The 2,223-nt window shown below is 43.9% G+C and overlaps 1 protein-coding gene across 2 annotated transcripts; it reads left to right on the top strand.

Moving 5' to 3' along the window:
• The first annotated feature begins 989 nt into the window (after positions 1–989).
• On the top strand, positions 990–1,799 carry bdnf (brain-derived neurotrophic factor). Of its 2 annotated transcripts, XM_073465010.1 has the most exons (2): positions 990–1,253; positions 1,305–1,799. In XM_073465010.1, the coding sequence occupies exons 1-2, from the start codon at positions 990–992 to the stop codon at positions 1,797–1,799; spliced, it is 759 nt and encodes a 252-aa protein (XP_073321111.1). The 2 variants fall into 2 exon arrangements, with proteins under 2 accessions (XP_073321111.1, XP_073321110.1); XM_073465009.1 differs by having other exon boundaries at positions 990–1,799.
• The last annotated feature ends 424 nt before the right edge of the window (positions 1,800–2,223 follow it).

Raw genomic sequence — 2,223 nt, 5'->3', positions numbered from 1 at the left:
CCAGCTCCTGATTCCAGTTCATGAATACAAGGCTTAGCATCAGACCGGTCTTACAGCACGGACCAGTTTTTGAAATAATAATAATAATACTGCAGCAGCAGTGTTTGTCAGAGCTGACACAACATTTCCCACACAGTCAGTCATCAGTGGTGGCTTTGTTCTGAGGTAATGTCATAGGAAAAAGATAATACATGAGCTCTTCAAACAAACAAAACAAACAAAACCATGTCCTTATGTTAACAGACACACAGCCTTTCTAAATTATGCCACTTCTCAGATGACCCTCACATGGCTGGATCCCCAAATACATTCACAAAATCTACCAACTACTTGCCCTAATAAACATGAAATTTAAGAATATGACAAACCGGTTAGTCCTTTATAAAGTTTTAAAAATTGGGGAAGGTATGAGCTCTCAACACTGACGACAGCGCAATGATTCAGTCGGCGAGGGATGATAACGGCTTTGATCGTTATAAAACTACACATCCTTGCACGCTCTAGAAATAAACCGAACAGTTAACACGCCGGGACAAAAAAAAAAAGCTCATTAATAATAGCAAGCCTGTAAGGATGTAGTGACATCTATTTGTGTAATCTTATCTTTTGTAATAAAGGATCTCTCTGATGCTCGGCACAGCTCTTGTGCATCGCTGCCAACGAATAAAAATCGAAGCCAGACCTCACATAGGAGCAGAATGATTAGAGTTTGCAAACAATTTGAAAACACTGATGACACGGCGCCAAATATCAAAAACATTTTTGTGATTATTCCAAAGCTACTGGCTCCCTTTTTGGCTCGCAAAGAAAGAGTGGAGGGTGTAAATAAGAGGGAAGGCTTACATGGTGCATTATGGATCAAGAATAAGCTAACTTCATTGAAAATGCTCTTTGACTAACCGGCTTGTTCTCTCTCTCTCTCTCCCCCCTCCTCCCCTCTTGTTTTCTGTCTCTCTCCCCCCCTTCAGTTCCACCAGGTTAGAAGAGTGATGACCATCCTGTTCCTTACTATGGTTATTTCATACTTCAGTTGCATGAGAGCTGCGCCCCTGAGAGACGCCCCGGGCATGCGGGGCCATCGGACGGAAGGCTACTTGGGCGCCGCTGCGACGGCCGCACGAGGCCATGGGACTCCACAGAGTGGTGGTGGGCCAGGCCAGCGCGGGGAACTGCCCTCACTCACAGACACGTTTGAGCAGGTGATAGAGGAGCTGCTGGAGGTGGAGGGAGAGGCGGCACAGCTGGGACAGGGGGCTGATAAGAGCCAGGGAGGTGGGGGCCCATCCTCTGTGGTCACCACAGAGACCAAGGATGTCGACCTGTACGACTCGCGGGTGATGATCAGCAACCAAGTGCCTTTGGAGCCGCCGTTGCTCTTTCTTCTGGAGGAATACAAAAACTATCTGGATGCCGCTAATATGTCCATGAGGGTGCGGCGACACTCCGATCCCTCGCGGCGCGGAGAGCTCAGTGTGTGTGACAGTATTAGCCAGTGGGTGACAGCTGTGGATAAAAAGACGGCAATAGACATGTCTGGGCAGACAGTTACCGTCATGGAAAAGGTCCCTGTCCCCAATGGCCAACTGAAGCAATACTTTTATGAGACCAAATGCAACCCCATGGGGTACACAAAGGAGGGCTGCAGAGGAATAGACAAGCGGCATTATAATTCCCAATGCAGGACAACCCAGTCCTACGTGCGAGCGCTTACCATGGATAGCAAAAAGAAGATCGGCTGGCGGTTTATAAGGATAGACACTTCATGTGTATGCACATTGACCATTAAAAGAGGGAGATAGTGTATAAAATGTATAGATTTTATTGAAGAGTTTAAAAAAGAGAATAAAGAGAAAATATCTATTTGTATATATACATAACAGGGTAAATTATTCCGTCAAATGAAAATTTTATGGACTGCATGTAAAAAAAGATGAAGTTTATACAGTAAAAGTGATACTACAGTCTATTTATTGAACATATTCATGACCTTGTAAACAATTAAAAAAAATCTGATCAGTCATTTGCGCCCAGTTTAAATTACTATATCACATTCCTCAAGACATTGTGATTTGTTTACGTTGCCAAGAATTAGAAAATGAAGGAAAAAAAAAAAAAGAAAACAGGCAAGGAATGAGAGAGGACAGTTCCATCTTCAAAAGCTTGCATGCTGCTTCAATTGTGAATCGAGAAATTCTCCACTTACAAAAAAGGATATGATGCTGA

Source organism: Pagrus major, chromosome 4, assembly GCF_040436345.1.
Source record: "Pagrus major chromosome 4, Pma_NU_1.0".
Lineage (NCBI taxonomy): Eukaryota > Metazoa > Chordata > Actinopteri > Spariformes > Sparidae > Pagrus > Pagrus major.
This window is presented reverse-complemented; position numbering and strand designations above follow the sequence as displayed.

Coding starts and splice junctions, on each gene's coding strand:
- bdnf (XM_073465009.1), top strand. CDS start 990: ATGACCATCCTGTTCCTTACTATGGTTATTTCATACTTCAGTTGCATG.